General features: G+C 62.4%; 2 protein-coding genes across 3 annotated transcripts; one reads left to right on the top strand and one right to left on the bottom strand.

Moving 5' to 3' along the window:
• Nucleotides 1–279: 279 nt before the first annotated feature.
• Nucleotides 280–1128, top strand: CDCA4 (cell division cycle associated 4). The gene has a single exon (XM_068991003.1). It carries the CDS (start codon nt 280–282, stop codon nt 946–948), a length of 669 nt encoding a protein of 222 aa, XP_068847104.1. The 3' UTR covers nt 949–1128.
• Nucleotides 1129–6142: 5014 nt separating this feature from the next.
• Nucleotides 6143–12680, bottom strand: CLBA1 (clathrin binding box of aftiphilin containing 1). 2 transcript variants are annotated; one of them, XM_068991229.1, is made up of 6 exons: nt 12539–12680; nt 10835–11464; nt 9540–9685; nt 8125–8254; nt 7654–7758; nt 6143–6834 (listed from the first exon to the last, which is right to left on the bottom strand). In XM_068991229.1, exons 2-6 carry the CDS (start codon nt 11348–11350, stop codon nt 6673–6675), a joined length of 1059 nt encoding a protein of 352 aa, XP_068847330.1. In that variant the 5' UTR covers nt 11351–11464; nt 12539–12680; the 3' UTR covers nt 6143–6672. The 2 variants fall into 2 exon arrangements, with proteins under 2 accessions (XP_068847330.1, XP_068847331.1); XM_068991230.1 differs by lacking the exon at nt 12539–12680 and adding an exon at nt 11891–11931.
• Between the last annotated feature and the right edge of the window lie 1701 nt (nt 12681–14381).

The raw sequence follows: 14381 nt of genomic DNA, 5'->3' as shown, positions 1-14381 counted from the left end.
GTGCTGGCGTGTGCGTCCACTTGGAGTGGTGCTCTCCCCGGTGGCCGTAGACCGCTCCAGCCCCCAATGGGGACCCTGCCCCAGCCCTGGGCCTTCTGGACGCTGAGGAGGGGAGGGTTTGGAAGGAGGGGTGGGTGCAGCGCAGTGTGTCCGCTCTGTCTGCACCCCAGCCACCGCCCCCCAACATGCGTCACCCCGGAGTTCGGGCCGAGGTGCGGCAGAATCCCCGGGACCCCTGCAGCAGGCTCAGCAGCGTCTCTCTCGTCTCTGCAGGGCACGATGCTCACCCGGGGGCTGAAGAGGAAGTGCTCGGAGGACGAGGCGCCCGCCGGCCCCCTGCAGCGCCAGTCGCTCCTGGACATGTCGCTGGCCAAGCTGCAGCTGTGCCACATGCTGGCGGAGCCCAACCTGTGCCGCTCGGTCCTCATCGCCAACACAGTCCGGCAGATCCAGGAGGAGATGACCCAGGACGGGAGCTGGTGCCTGCCCGGGCCCCAGACCGTGGGCCGGTCGCCGCGTGACCACCTGGTGTCCACGGAGGTTCTGTGCCGCTCGGCTTGGGCCGGGCCGGCCCCAGCCCCTGACCCAGCAGACCTGGCCTCTGCACTGCAGGCGGTCCCGGCAACACAGGATCCCGGGGCCGTGCCGGGAGGCCCCTGGGACAGGGCCGTCCCCGGAGAGAGCCAAGGGGGCTTCCCCAGGTCGCTAGATCAGGTGTTTGGAACACTGGAGAGCCACGGCCCCGGCGCGGTGGAGGAGCTGCTTTCCGACGTGGGCGGCTCCTACTGTGACCTGGATGCCGTGCTGACGGGCGTGGTGGGTGGCGCCAAGTCAGGCCCGGAGGGGCTGGAGACCTTTGCCCCCGTGGCCGCCGCGCCCCGAGGTACCGGCTGCAAGGCGGACCTGGGCGAGCTGGACCACGTGGTGGAGATTCTGGTGGAGACCTGAGCCGCAGCATCGAGGTGCGTCTGTGAGGCTCACGGAAACAGCCGGCCTGCGAGGCTGTGGGTGCCGGGGGCCAGCTCTCTGTGATCGGGAGCGCCCCCCGGAGCAGCGTCCGGCGGCCCCACCCTCCCAGGGCTGGCGGCTTTCCCGTGGGCCTGTCATGCCGCCCTCGGCCCTGACTCCTGTCCTGCGACAGCCCCACCGGAGGATGCCAGCCGCATCCAGCCTCGTCCAACTTTAGATGGGTGAATTTTCTAAAATTAACTTTTATATGTTTGAGGCAATATTTTGTCTTAAGGTACATTTTTTAACTTTTTATACTTGGATCACTTTAGATTTTTTTAGCTATTTTCTTAAAAGTATATTTTTTCTATAAGCATGGCCTGCTGCTACATGAGAAACTTGTACAGCCTAAGCAGTTGCCGTTGGTGCATTCCTTTTTTTAGGTCTAAGGAACGCTGCTCTTTTCACAGCGAGCATCACTGCCCTGAGTTTGCAGCATCCTCGCACCGGGATTTCTGCTCTGGACTCGGGTGTGAGCCTTGCCCGTAGGCCCTGCTGCGGTCCGAGCGAGGTCAGGGTCAGAGGCCTTGCACGTGACTCCTTTACCAGGTCTGCTGTGTGGCCCCGTGTCTGTGGGACTGCAGCGTGGGTTCTGAAGCGTTTCTTTATGCCTGTTGATGTCTCAGTGTCTTCAGAGCTGAAGGTCGGGTGCGCTCTGCCTGGAGACCACTCGTACCGAGGTCTCGGGTGGTGCCTCCCAGGGTCTGCGTCTAGGGACCCTTCCCGCACAGGTTTCCCAGCACAGCCAAGCTTCCTCCTACAGTTGCCGCCCTCCAACACCCCCGCCTGGCCAGCTGCTGGGCCCCCACACACTCGGCCCGCGTTCGCGGAGCCTGCTGTGAGCCGCCGTGTTTGGGGAGGGCGTCTGTGCGCCACTGGGTCGGAGGGTGTCCGTGTGCGCTCTGTTAAGCCAGTGCTGGGACGGAATTCTGAGCTTGAGCTTCAGTCTGGGACTGAAGGAGCTCCTCCCTCTCGAGGGTTGTTGACGATGGGCCGGGCTGTGCGTCCTGTGCCTGGGGCACCCAGACCGCCCACAGCGTTGAGGTCTTCATCACTTGTTCACAACTAAGCCTACTCACTCCCCACCCCACCCCTGGTTTCCCGCTTCTCGTGCTCTTTCTTCCTTCCCCAGCCCTTAGCCAAGAAGGGTTGTTTTCTTAGTATCAGCGGTTGCACCTCATTTTATTAAAAAGTCACCTAATGGAGTGGAGTGTGTTGTCAGCTACCTGCCGGATGGTGTCCTTGGGCGGACCTCCTGCCTCACTCAGCTCGGTCCTCGCTGCGGGGCCTGTGGGGCAGGCACGGGCATCACACGGGTGTGTTGGCGGGTGGGCAGTGGGCTGTCTCTTTCGCGGGCCCGTGGGGCTCGGAGGCAGCTCTCCCGTCCGGCTTCTGCAGCAGGCGGCAGGTGGGGACAGCACCCCGGGGTTCGGGCCGGGAAGCTATGGGTGAGACGTGGGCTGTGGCTCTCGATGGCTGAGGGGTGCTCCCTCCAGACTCTGAAAGTCTTCCTTTGTGGAAAGCAGCTGGAGTGGGTGTCTGTGAGCAGCACGCCCCACGCGGCGCTGTGCGTCTCTGTGGCGGTTCTGTCTTCGGAACATGGGCTCCGTGTGGGGGCAGCTGCAGTGTTTGTCCGGCAGCCTCCACGATGCCCTGGGCTTTGGCTCCAGGTCCCTGTCTGCAGATGCAGCGGAGCCCCAGTCCCCTCCTGCTCCTGCCAGCGGCCCACTTGCATTTCGGGGGCCTGCTGATGGCCCAGTCATCCTGGGCAGGGTGAGATGGGGCCCGTCTGGACACCGATTCCCCTGGAAGTGTCAGGTTCCCCAGGGAGATACAGTGGTCAGTTGCTGGCGATGGATTTGAATGGAGGTGCAGGACTAGGGAGGAGAAGGCGATGGCAGCCACTCTAGTGCTCTCGCCTGGAAAACCCCATGGGCGGAGGAGCCCGGTGGGCTGCAGTCCGTGGGGTTGCTAAGAGTCGGACAGGACTGAGCGACTTCACTTTCACTTTTCACTTTCATGCATTGGAGAAGGAAATGGCAGCCACTCCAGTACTCTTGCCTGGAAAACCCCATGGGCGGAGGAGCCCGGTGGGCTGCAGTCCGTGGGGTTGCTAAGAGTCGGACAGGACTGAGCGACTTCACTTTCACTTTTCACTTTCATGCATTGGAGAAGGAAATGGCAACCCACTCCAGTGTTCTTGCCTGGAGAGTCCCAGGGATGGGGGACCCTGTTGGGCTGCCGTCCATGGGGTCACACAGAGTTGGACACGACTGAAGTGACTTAGCAGCAGCAGGACTAGGGAGGGGGCGGAGGAAGCTTTAAGTTCCTGTGTGCACGTGATCACCTGTTTGTAAACTTGGCGGAAAAGGTGTGTTGGCTGCAGTCCTAAGGCTCCTGCCTTCTTCCACCTCATGACCCTCTCCCCCCAGGCCAGGCTGGCTCTGGGCACCAGATAAGGAAGCTGGGTTTTCGGGGAGAGGTTCCCAGTGCATGTTTGCAGCTGCTTCTGAGCACAACTGAGCTCCACCAGCTCCTCGACGGGAAGGACGTGGGACTCACCTGCTGCTGCCCAGGTGCCCAAGGTCCAGGGAGTGTGTGGCGGGAGGCAGTGGGGGTTTGTGGATGGAGGGCGGATACGCTGGCCAGCTGTGGGGAGGGGAGATTCCGGAGGGGCCCAGCCCTGAGGGTGGTTCGCACGTCTTGACCGATGGCTAGTCTTTACCGTTGAAAGAAGCTTCTGAACCGTCCATAGTGAGCATACACTGTCCTCTTTAAGGACAGTAAGTGATACGAGACTGTCATCACATGAGAAGGTGGCTCAAAAGTTCATAGGGAGCGCGAGGTGAAGTGTTGAGGTGTGTCAGGCAGTGATTCATTGCAGCCCCTTTCCTTTCCTTGCGTGTGTGAATTTCACAGCAAGCACCGGTTTCCTCGCCTCCCTCAGCTTTGGATGCTGCGTTTTCACTGTCATCTGGTTTTGGAATAAACGCTATCGCGTGTCGTCCTGGCTGTTGCTTCCCCCCCACCTGGCTGGCTCCCAGGCTGGCAGACTCCAGCACTGGGTCCTCGGGCACCTCTTGGCCTCTGTCTGTGGGGTCACTGTGCACAGTTTCTCCAGCCTGGAGGCATCAAGGAAGCCAGGCTCCTCCTCACACGACGGCCGGTGTCTCTGCAGGGCTTTGTGTCCGAACCCAGCCCTGTGAGGCTGATAGAGTCTTGGCAGAAACCCCAGAGTGCTGGTCACAGCAGTCTTCTCAGTTTTACAGTCTTCCCACCTGGGCTGGAGGCGGGGTCCAGGCCTGCCCCCCGCTGGGGCTGTTTGGCCCTGGGCTTGCTGGGCTCGTGTGGAGCTGGAAGTCCCTTCACTTGCCACTGGGGTGAGGAGAGTGGCTGTGGCCTCTTCCACTGCCTAGGTATTCTTTATAACCTCAACCTTGTTTATTTCTATTCATTTCAAATTTGGGGAAAGAAATGGCAACCTGCTCCAGTATTCTTGCCTGGAAAACTCCATGGACAGAGTCTGGTGAGCTACATACAGTCCATGGGGTCACAAAGAATCAGACACAACTGAGTGAGTAATACTTCCCCTTTCATTTTTAAAGTTTTTATAGCGGCTTTATTTAAGCCCTGGTTTGGTAGCTGGTTGGGCTTGTTCTGGTCTGGGTGAGAGCGCTGGCCGCCCACACCCTGACCTCTGAATCGGGTGGCCAGGTGGCACTTCCCCGTGAGCCTGCCAGTCTCTTCCAGCTCAGGAAGCCCCCTCCTCATGAGGGTGCAGAATCAGGGCCAGACTGGATGTCCGATTAGATGGGGAGTGAGGGGGGCCCAGGCTCTGGTGAAGGAGCAGAGCAGGGTGGGGGTGGGGGACGGAGTTCAGAGTCGGGACTCCAGTGAGGAGCTGCCCGCGCCCCGGCTGGACCCTGGGCCAGTGGGGCAGGGAGGGCCGCTGTTGGAACAGGAACACGGCAGCGTCTGAGTTTCAGTCTGGGTGGGAGGCAGGAGGCAGATATGGGCCCCCTAGGGTAAAGTGATCGGACACATTCCCTGCGGGTGGGAACACCAAGAGGAGGCGGGGCCCCACCCAGACCACATACTGCATTCTCGTGTCCAGGAGACCTCCCTGACCACGTGCAGAAAAGGCTCCTTGGAGGCCAAAGGGGAGTCACGTCAAGGATGTTCTACCCAGACGCCCTTTCGGTAAAATCCACCTCGGCTGAGATGTGTGCTGAACATGGGAGGAGCCTGAGATACAGGGGAAGGGGGCTGGGAGCCAGACATGCCAAGGTGACTGGCCGAAGGAAGAAACGCCCACAGGAGTGACCGGGGGTGCCACGGGGGCGACCAGGGGCTGTCCCTCTGAGCTGCCCTGCGCCTGCCTACACACGTCTGGCAGTCTCTTCCCTCTCAGGAGATGCTTCACGGCTTCCATCTTTGTGGGAACTCTTTTCTGTGGAGCCGGGCGCTGGGCCCCTCATTGCTGACCACCCGTCTAGTGACCAGGGTCTGGTGTTCTCACCAGTGGGATCCAGCCTCCATCTCTGGGAGCCCAGGCCCCGCTGCAGGCTGCGGACACCGAGATTAGAGGGGGGCGCAGGATGGCGCGTGTTGGGTCGTCAAGTCTAACCGAAGGTCGGGATGAGATGGCATAGCCCGGGCCATCTCTGCTGGCGGGGCCCTGGGAGACCCCACGTGGACAGTCCCCTCCCTGTGATGGAAGATCCCCACCTTCCGGCTAGAAAGGAGAGGCAGACTTCTCAAACACGCAGCCCCCCAGAGTCAGTCACCCCTACATAAGGCAGGTGGTCTGTGGAGTGGCTGAGGGCGCTGGGGTGACCCCCCCCCCGTCTCCTGTGTGATGTGACAAGTGACAGCTTGTCCCCGCTGGGCCTCCTGGGGTCTGACACCTGCGTCCATGGAGCTAGTGTGAGGCCTCCCCGGCTGTGGTCTCCCCGCCTCGAGAGTGGCCTTGAGGGGACACTGATGCTGGGGTCCCTGTGCCTGCGGGCCCCACTGGCCTTCCCTCCCCAGGCCTCCCCGAGGGCAGTGGGGCTGCTGCTCAGGGTCCCGCACGGGGCCTCACACAGCGGGCGATTTAGCAAGAACACAGCTTGTCTGGGCCGTTCCATTTAATAAAACCTTACAAAAGGCAGTGCCACCTGCTGGGCTCTTTCGTCGGAGGGATCTCTTCCTTAGCTGATGACAGGCCGCCCACCCGCTGGCAGGCAGGCAGGTGTGGCTGCTGCAGGGAGCACGCTTGCTCTGGGGAGATGGCGCTCCCACCCCTACCGCGCACCCAGCCACGTGGACACCTGGGCTGGGGGCCAGTGCAGGACCTTCCAAGGGCCCTGATGGCTGCTCCCAGTGACAGTCCCAGCCGTGTGCCAGGCCAGCCTGGGGGCCCGGGCAGCGTGGTTCAGGCACAGGGCCTGGGGTCTCACAGGCGCCCCCAGAGCCACCTTCCTTCAGCCCCACCAGGCTGGGGCAGGGCTCCGGGGGACCCGGGCGTGCCCTTCCTGGCGCTGGCCCTGCTGAGGGACACACCCCCTCATCAGAGTGTCCACCCTGATGTGGACCACCTCCACAAAACAGTTGTGGTTCCAGTACCAAACCAGACTGAGGAAATGGTGGAGTCTCCCATCAAGACACAGAAGCTGTCCCACTTTAGCAAATGTCACTATTAAACAATGTCAGTTTCAGGTTACGAGGACTGAAAATCTTTCTCCTTGGAGTTGTGATGTACTGCCCATTTCCATGTACGGGGGTCTTCAGGAAGAGGCTGTAGGTGATCAGGCTGCCCTGTCCACCAGCCGGTGTCCCCGAGAGCTGCCAAGAGAGGAGAAACCACTCAGGGCGAGCACGCATGCCCTCCGGGACTCCCTGGCCGCTGGCGCCTGGCCAGCTCATCTTGTGGCCCTCACGTGCGCTGTCAACACGAAGGAGCTCTGGACGAAGCCACAGCCTCTCCCCGAGCGGACGGGCCAGGATGGCGCCCGAGGGCAGCTCTGGCCTGGACAGGTTGGCCTCCTGGTCTTCCTCCAGCCCAGCTGCGGCCCCTGGACATTCCTGCCGGGCCACCGCCAGGCTCCAATCCCCGTCCAGGCTGCCACGGGAGAGGGGCTGCTGGAGACACTTAGGTCTTGCTGCTCTAAGACAGCCCAGCCACGTGCCTCTGGGAGGTTCCACCTCCTGCCCTGTGACGGTTCTGCAGAGCAGAGGGCTGGCCCACGGGCTGGACTGTCCCGCCCTCCTCCGCCTGTGGGCTCACTCCACACCCTCCTCCCCCCAGCTCCACTCAGGCCCCTCCCACACGACCCCCCCTCCCCCCGTGTGTCAGGCCTTGTCCCTGAGCGCTGCATGCCCAGCACGGGGTGGGGGTTGGGGGGTGGAGAAGCCCTTCTGAGTGGAGCTCGGGGCTCTGGAGATCAGCTGGCTGGTCAGGGCATCCCCCGTCCCAACACCTGCTCCAAGGGTGGGCAGAGACCCCATTCCTGGAGAGGCTTTTCCGTGCAAGGGGCTGCAGTATGGAGCCCCTTCTTCCTGCCTGGGCCCCACTGTGCCGTGGGGAGGAGCTGCTGCCCTGACCCCGCAGCACCCCTGGACTCTCAGAGCCACAGGTGAAGCAGCGAAGCGACTCGCGCTCACCTTGGTCTGGATCAGGGCTCTGCAGTGCTGCAGGCGGAAGCCGAGCTCTTCGGGCTCGTGGAAGCCGGGCTCTCCCAGAGTGCGGCCAGGGCTCCCCGAGAGGCTCTGAGGAAGCAAACCAGGGTCAAGCCAGAGGGACAGAAGCTTAGAGGGGCTTCTCCCGGCTTCCCTTTCCACCTGGGCCCCTGGCACATCTCCCTGTAAAATGGCAACAGGCTCTGATCTGGGCTCCGTGGGGGGCTGCCCTCTGCACACCCCGGCCCAGTGGTATCCCCCCAAGCCCCAAAGTGCCCCTCCTCCTGAGGAGCCACACCACCCAGGCGGCCCGAGGAGGCCGTGCCCAGCTGCTAGTGCACCCGCCCCCTCCCCAGCCCCACGCGGGCCCTGTGGTGTGCTGCACAGCATGGCTGGCAAAGACGCTGTGCGGTGCGGCCAGCCTCCGGGAGCCCCTCTCTACTCAGGTCAGCCCACCTTCCGAGCAGCGTCTACTCCGAGAACAGGAAGGAAGTTTTCCCGGCTGTGGGACTCGTTCCAGATGCATTGGGAGGTCGCTGTGGCCCCGGTGTTGTGAAGAGCCCTCCAGAGCTTCCTCGATTCAGAGCTGCAAGAGAGCTGCCTTAACCACAGGGCGACCTGCAAGGCCTTCGGAAGGGGGGCACGGAGGGCATCTGGCCTTCCAGCTTTCTCAAGGCAGAGCAGCGGCTTCTGTTTCTTTGTTCATTTGCTCAAGCGTCTACTCGCCCAACACCCCTCCCTCCTCCCAGCTTTGTCTCCGCAGAGCTCAGCCCTGGCCTGAAGACCGATTTCACCACCGTGCGTCTCCTCCTAGGGCAGAAGCTCCAGGGGGCCAGATATACTCTGCTGTCTTCCTCCCTGATGATTTCAGGTGTCTGGAACCATGCCAGGTGCCAGAGAGGTGCCCACAGGCCGAGAAGCAGATGCCAGAGGGGGTGCTGGGGCCCCACCTGGCGGACTGGCCCAGCCTCCAGGAGCGAAGGCCTCTGGGAGCAAGGGCCTCCGGGAGCGAAGGCCTCTGGGAACAAGGGCGTGGCTGGTCCCCAAACAGCTCCAGGGCGACAGATGTGCCCAGTGCTGAAGTGCTTCCGGGCCACCCCTCCATGTCGCCACAGCGCCGAGCCAGGCCAGTCCCGACCCCCAGGCCCACCTGTGCATACAGGTGCTCCAGGCTCAAGCCCCCCACCTGTGGGTCGGGACCACAAGCTGGGGAAGCAGTGTGCCCTGGCGCACTTCAGCCCGCGTCCCCGGGACCTCTGCTGGTCGGGGAGAGTGCCCCGCGCAGGCTGGCTCAAACCCCTGCCAGGGCCCAGGAGGACCCGCCCGCTGCGCTGTCTGCAGTGCCAGCCTGTGAGGCGGGCTTAGGTCCCAGAGGAGCCGGCTCCCGGCCACCTGGACCGCTCTCTGGGGCCTGGCCCCACCTCACCGTTCACTTGAGCTAGTATGGTTTTCCACTAAGGCCATCTGACGAGATGGCCATCGGCAGACAAGTGCCTCTGTGACGTGTGATCCCAGGGACTTGGCCCTGGGGGTGGCAGCCCTGCGGTGGACTGAGCACCTCTCCAGGATCTGGGGGGTCACTTGCCCCCGTCCCCCAGGAGCCCCTGAACCCGCCATGCCGGCCCCCTGAGCCCTCCGGAACCCGCAGCGCTCCCACCCAGGCCTACTCTGCTCTGGACCGGCTGCAGGGGCCCCAGGGCGGGGCTGGACAGGGCTCTCTAGAGGAGGCCGCCCTGCGACCCCGTGACCTCAGGTGCCGGGAACTCGGGAGGGTCAGTGCTCTCCACAGCGGTAGAAGCACAAAACCTGAGGACCCCGGGACCACCAGCTCAGCCGGCGGCGGCACGCGAGCGCTGGTTTAAGTTCATTACCACAGCTTATGCGTGGATTCCAGGCCAGAGTTTTCTTCATCCCTTGTTTCTAAGAAGTGGTCTAAGGTGGCAATGCCCTCGGCGGCCTGTGGGACCGGTACTTCCTGAAAAGCAGACCTGAGAACATGGTCACAGCTGATCACGGGCTGGAAAAGGAGAGAGAGACACCAGCATGAGGAGACACACGCGTCACGGCGCCCCATTCCAGACACGGGACTGTGGCACAAGTGAAATTTGTAAACGATTGTGTATCGTTGCCGCTACTGAAACATGACGTTTGTTCCTAAAAGTCGCTGCCCTGAGTCGTGCTGTGGAGACTGTGGTGTGTGGGAGGGTGTGACCACAGCAAAGTCATAAACTTCGTCAGTGACACACGGGAAAAAGACAGGCACCCAGTGGAAATGTGAGTGCTGTTCCCCACGTGGGAACTGGTGAGAAATCCGTCCCGGCGGCAGTGAAATGGCCCTTCCCGGAAGAGAGGTGCGTGGGCTGTGAGACGTGTGAAGCACTGGAAGGCGAGCGGTCCGAGGTCGGGGGGTTGGGTGGGGGAGCCCCCGGGGCGGGGGATGGGTGTGGCAGACCAAGGTGGCTGGGAGAGGTGGGCATGTGTGTGGTGTGTGTTCACGTGGGCCTCAGCTCAGCAGGTGTGGTTCTCTGCATTTACCCTGTGTTTCCGGCAAAGTTCACATTACGCTCAAATTGTTCCCCGATACAGTCACTGCACTGGAAGACAGTCCTGTCTTCAAAACAAGCGTTAGAGCAGAGCTAACTGAACGGGGAGTTGATCTCGTCAGAGGTCCAGAGAAACACTGCCAGGCTCAGAGAGCACACGGTCCACCCTAGAACCAGCAGACCTTTTCCTCTCCTCCCTTCTGTTTCACTTTTGGTGTTAGGGCTGAACCACGAGGGACGAGAGGGCAGAGAGGAGGGTGAGAGGCAGTCACAGTGAAGGGAAACGCTGGTGGTCAGGGCAGGACTGGAGGGAGGAGGGACATGTCCTGGGCTCCCCCGGCCGCCTCCAGCGCCCCATCACTGCCACACACTGACATGCGGTCCGGCAGGGCTTTCTAAGTAAGGAGGCTACAGACTCAAACAAAATGTTCCTCCCCAACATGCCCAGAACTGGGCCCAGGAACACAGCCAAGCTGATGGAGAGTGGGCAGACGGGAAGGTGGAGGGGACAGAGAGCGCGAGTTGCCAGGATGAAGGCCCAAAGACAAGCGGACCCCTCCCTGACCAGCCCATCACAGGGTAGGGGACACTTCCTTGCAACATGGCCAAGACTTTAGAAATACCTCAGAAGTGGCGGTGGCGCCGGTTTCTGTCACTCCACCCTGGTGAGGCTGGCTAGAACCGCGCTCCTTTCGGGCAGAAGCGGTTCTCCATGGCTGAGAGGCTGCCGGCCTCTCCCGGAGCTCAGAAGACTGAGAGAACTGTTCAGAGCTGGCTGAGGATTCTTGAAAGACTTCAAACTCCCCCCAGGCGCCGCTGTGCTCCCCTGGCTCTGGACCCCTGGCGGTGCTGGTGGACAAGCCCTCGCAGCCGACCCCAGAGATCCTGGCTTCCCGGTCCGGCGGGGGAAGGGCGGAGCGAGGCCTTGCCCGCTCCTCAGCGGCACCACTCTGCCTGCCAGGGGCACCGCTGTCTTTAGAAACCTGGCGGAGGGAAACCCCGCCTGCTTGCTCTGGGAGGTCACTCAGAAAGGCGCAGAGAGGGAGCCCCTGGCCAGGTGCGCCCCCCAGCTCCAGCTGGTCTTGCATGTCGGTGCCCCGGGCCCGCACAGACGCGATGGGAAGACGCTCAGGAGACATCCATACTGCTGTGCGGGTGGACAGCGCCGGAGAGGGTCACCTGCTCGCCCACGGCCCAGCAGCTGCCCACGGCTTCCTCAGGAGTACAGATGGCCTGGTGTGAGTCCACTGTCGCTGTGGAAGGGACACAGACTGCCTGGTCATCCAGGAAGAGTGACCGGAGCCGCTGCCCGCTTTCCTCCTCCGCGCGCCTGGGCGACCGGTCCAGCACGGGGGCGTGTCCTAGAGGCCAGACAGGTCCCGGGGGTCAGCACAGCCTGGCAGGGTGGGCGAGCTGCGGGGTCCTGCCTCGGTCGCCGTGGACAAGGGTCTCCGAGGCCCAGTCCGGCAGAGTAGGGGAGAGTTGGGGCGCCCGCGGGAGGGCAGTGCCCAGGAAGCCCCGAGAATTGGGCCGGGGGCTCGGGTAGTTCCCTCTTCGGGGGGCGGGGGGGGATCCGAGGCGGCCGCTGAGGACACCGATCGGGCCTGGCATAGGGCTCCTGAGGGGAGGACTCAGGGCGCGCTGGGTATCGGCGGCTATCGGCCCCGGCCTGCACCCACCTCGGCTGCCTCGTCGCTTCGGCCAGCCGGCGCAGCAGGGATGCCTGGTGTCCCTAGGCCGGCGCCGGCCCGTTGCCCGGCAACGACGCGCACCAGTCCCGCTTCCGGCGTCTGCCGCCCTGACGTCAGCGCGCCGGCGCCGCGTGGGGCGTGGCAACCCCAGGCCCCGCCCCGCCGCCGACCAAGCCTCGTGGGCGGTGGAGCGGGCCCGGTCTGGGTGCGCGCTGTCACCTTGCGCCCCTCGGCCGCCGCGTGAAGGGGATCTCCTTTTGTTAGATGCGCCCCTCGCTCAACCACCCCCCTGCAGCGCGGCCGGGAGGAGCAGGCGCCCGCTGCCCGCACCAGCAGTCCTCCCAAGCAGGCTGCCCGCCGCTGCCCCTCGCTCCGCGGCCCCGCCGCAGCGGGCGTGTCTAGCTGTGTGATGCCCAATCCGGAACCCCAGGGTCCCATGGAGTGCCCTGATTCTCAGCTTGGTCACCAGCTGAGCAGAGCTGGTGGTCAACATCACGGCAGAGCAGGGCCAGCCTGGGCCATGGGCCATCAGACCCTCCTGCGGCCGCCGGGCCAAGGGCAAGGTGGGCATTGACGGCCAGCCTCACCCTCCTGCCAGCTCCCCTCCCAGGCATTCTGGGCCTTTCTCCATCTTACCCAGTCTCATGAAGTCAGCCCTCCGCAGACTCGACCATCATGCCCCCAGGGAAGCCCCGATCCACGCGGGGTCTCCTGGTCTACTTCCATGCTCAGATTTCTCCACCCTGTGACCTAAGGTTCTCCCTGGGCCCTGTCCAGTTTGCATGAATCACCAGTTCTCTCCCTGGTCCTTCTGACCCAAGCTACAGAAAATTTCAATTTAAAAAATGACTAGATGAGATCATTCTCTGAACCCTGGACCTTGCCTAGCTGTCCCTCCCCTGCCTCCTGAGGGGCCCAGCAGCCAGAGATGCAGCGTTGGAGCGATGCAGGCAGCCTGCCCAGTGCTGGGCAGTCACCGGGGTGACCTGCAGGAAGGTGGCCGGACACCAGCCCTCTCCTGCCCCGACAGCACCCAGAGCGACCTGTCCCCTGTTGTCCACCCGCTGCTTGGACCCGCTCACCCACTGTGCATGCCATCGGCACAGGCCAGGAGCTGGGAAGGGTTAGGGGGAGTGGCCCCCGTCAGGTGAGGAAGCCGACGCTCAGGCGCAAAAGCCCGAGTGGGAAGTTTTGTTGGGGCGGAACCAGCTCTTCTGACCCTCAGCAATTCCCCAAGTGAAGAGTGGGGATGGCCCTGTGACCCTCAGGGGACAGAAGGAGACGACCCAGGCACGACACAGAGCCAAGGGCGGGCTGTCCTACATTATGTGGCGCGGTAGTTGAATGATGCCTCCAGGAGGAGCCCCTCCTGCTCCCCAGAACCTGTGACTATGACCCGTAACAAAGCAGAAGGGACTTTTGTTCTTAAGTTGCTAAGTCGTGTCTGACTCTGCGACCCCGAGGACTGCTGCCCGCCAGGCTCCTCTGTCTATGGGATATCCCCAGGCAAGAACACTGGGGTGGGTTGCCATTTCCTTCTCCAGGGGATCCTCCCGACCCAGGGATCGAACCCGAGTCTCCTGCATTGGCAGGTAGGTTCTTGACTGTTGAGTCACCAGGGAAGGCCCAGAAGGGATTTTACAGACATGATTATGTTACGCCTCTCGTGATGGGGAGGTGGTCCTAGGTTACATCGTTGTACTGGACAAGGGTCCTCACCAGAGGGAGGGAGGAGGGTCAGAGTCTGAAAGAGAAGGTGGCAAGATGGAAGCACAGGTCGGAGTGGTGCAGGGCCATGAACCGAGGAATGCAGATGGCCTTTGGAGCTGAGAAAAGCCAGGACGTGGGTCTGCCCCAAAACAGACCTCTGGAAGGAACGCAAGTCTGCCAACACTTGGAACTGTAAGGAATAAATGAGAGTTGGTGTAAGCCACTAGAATTGATGCTTTTGAACTGTGGTGTTGGAGAAGACTCTTGAGAGTCCCTTGGACTGCAAGGAGATCCAACCAGTCCATCCTAAAGGAGATCAGTCCTGGGTGTTCATTGGAAGGACTGATGTTGAAGCTGAAACTCCAATACTTTGGCCACCTGATGCGAAGAGCTGACTCATTTGAAAAGACCCTGATGCTGGGAAAGATTGACGGCAGGAGAAGGGGACGACAGAGGATGAGATGGTTGGATGGCATCACCAACTCGATGGACATGGGTTTGGGTAAACTCCGGGAGTTGGTGATGGACAGGGAGGCCTGGCGTGCTGTGGTTCATGGGGTCACAAAGAGTCGGACACAACTGAGCGAATGAACTGAACTGAACTACGTGTGTGTGTATTTGTTACAGCAGCCATAGGAAGCTAATACACCTGGCTGACCCCTGGCTACCCTGCTCAGGAGGTGCTGGGTTGGGGGAGCCAAGACTCAGAGAGGCAGCAGGCATAACCTTGACATTGGTGCCTGACCCTGGATGCAGGAGTGGGTGGGGG

The sequence above is a fragment of the Capricornis sumatraensis genome, chromosome 19 (assembly GCF_032405125.1).
Source record: "Capricornis sumatraensis isolate serow.1 chromosome 19, serow.2, whole genome shotgun sequence".
Taxonomy (NCBI): Eukaryota; Metazoa; Chordata; class Mammalia; order Artiodactyla; family Bovidae; genus Capricornis; species Capricornis sumatraensis.
The sequence above is the reverse complement of the archived record's forward strand: the minus strand, read 5'-3'. Positions and strand labels throughout refer to the sequence as shown.

Coding starts and splice junctions, on each gene's coding strand:
- CLBA1 (XM_068991229.1), bottom strand. CDS start 11,350: ATGTCTCCTGAGCGTCTTCCCATCGCGTCTGTGCGGGCCCGGGGCACC. Junction 8,255..9,539: donor GAATCCACGCATAAGCTGTG/GTAATGAACTTA, acceptor GCTCTCTTGCAG/CTCTGAATCGAGGAAGCTCT. Junction 7,759..8,124: donor GAGTAGACGCTGCTCGGAAG/GTGGGCTGACCT, acceptor TTGCTTCCTCAG/AGCCTCTCGGGGAGCCCTGG.
- CDCA4 (XM_068991003.1), top strand. CDS start 280: ATGCTCACCCGGGGGCTGAAGAGGAAGTGCTCGGAGGACGAGGCGCCC.